The 930-nt window shown below is 41.8% G+C and overlaps 1 protein-coding gene across 1 annotated transcript in view; it reads right to left on the bottom strand.

The window, feature by feature from the left end:
• Window positions 1–930, bottom strand: part of LOC101856696 (ATP-binding cassette sub-family A member 3) — a gene marked incomplete at its 3' end in the record, with an annotated part of 42,928 nt that overhangs the window by 590 nt on the left and 41,408 nt on the right. Inside the window, 1 exon segment of the mRNA XM_013088823.2 lies at window positions 496–673. Within this exon segment, the coding sequence (XP_012944277.1) occupies window positions 496–673 (178 nt within the window).

The following is a 930-nucleotide window of genomic DNA, read 5'->3' as shown; positions in this document are numbered from 1 at the left end:
GAGAAATTTTTATATAACATCCCATCACACCACACCCCATATCATATCATATCCCATTTCATCACATCCCATCATATCACATCACACCACACCACATACACCGCATCACATCACATCACAATACACCACACCAAAACACACCCCCACCACACCACACAATAACACACCACACCACAACACACCCCGACCACACCACAACACACCCCCACCACAGTACAACACACCACACCACACCCCATATCATATCCCATCATATCACATTCCATCACATCCCATCCCATCAGATCACACCACATCACATCCAATCACACCACACCCCATATCATATCATATCACATCCCATCATATCACATCCCATCACATCACATCTCATCATATCACACCACACCAAACCAGACCACATCACCCCACCCCACCACACTACACCACACCCAACCACACCCCATCCCATATCATATCATATATCATATCATATCACATCACATCACATCGTACGTTCTTGCTCAGCTCCATGAGAATAAGTGAGTCGGTGGTAAAAAGCTGCTGTAGGGTAGAGTGGAAGAGCCGCTCTCTTTCCTGCGTCACATCGGAGTCTTCGGCGTACAGTGGGGTCATGTTGATCTGCTGCAATGGTGCCTGCTTGTTCCCTTCTCCAGACTTTTCAAATAAATACCTGTATTAGCAGAAAACGTGAGATTTACGAAAAGTATATATGTGTCACGACGCAGTGGAATCAATGATGATGATGATGATGATGATGATGATGATGATGATGATGATGATGATGATGATGATGATGATAAGGATGATGGGATTTGTAAAGTGATCTAATAAATACGGGACTGAAATTACTCAATGAAATGAATATTATCATGCAGTGCAAATATACAATTATCATTATTGTTATTATCATTATTATTATTATTATTA

This window comes from Aplysia californica, unplaced genomic scaffold (assembly GCF_000002075.1).
Source record: "Aplysia californica isolate F4 #8 unplaced genomic scaffold, AplCal3.0 scaffold00817, whole genome shotgun sequence".
NCBI classification, from domain to species: Eukaryota; Metazoa; Mollusca; class Gastropoda; order Aplysiida; family Aplysiidae; genus Aplysia; species Aplysia californica.
The sequence above is the reverse complement of the archived record's forward strand: the minus strand, read 5'-3'. Positions and strand labels throughout refer to the sequence as shown.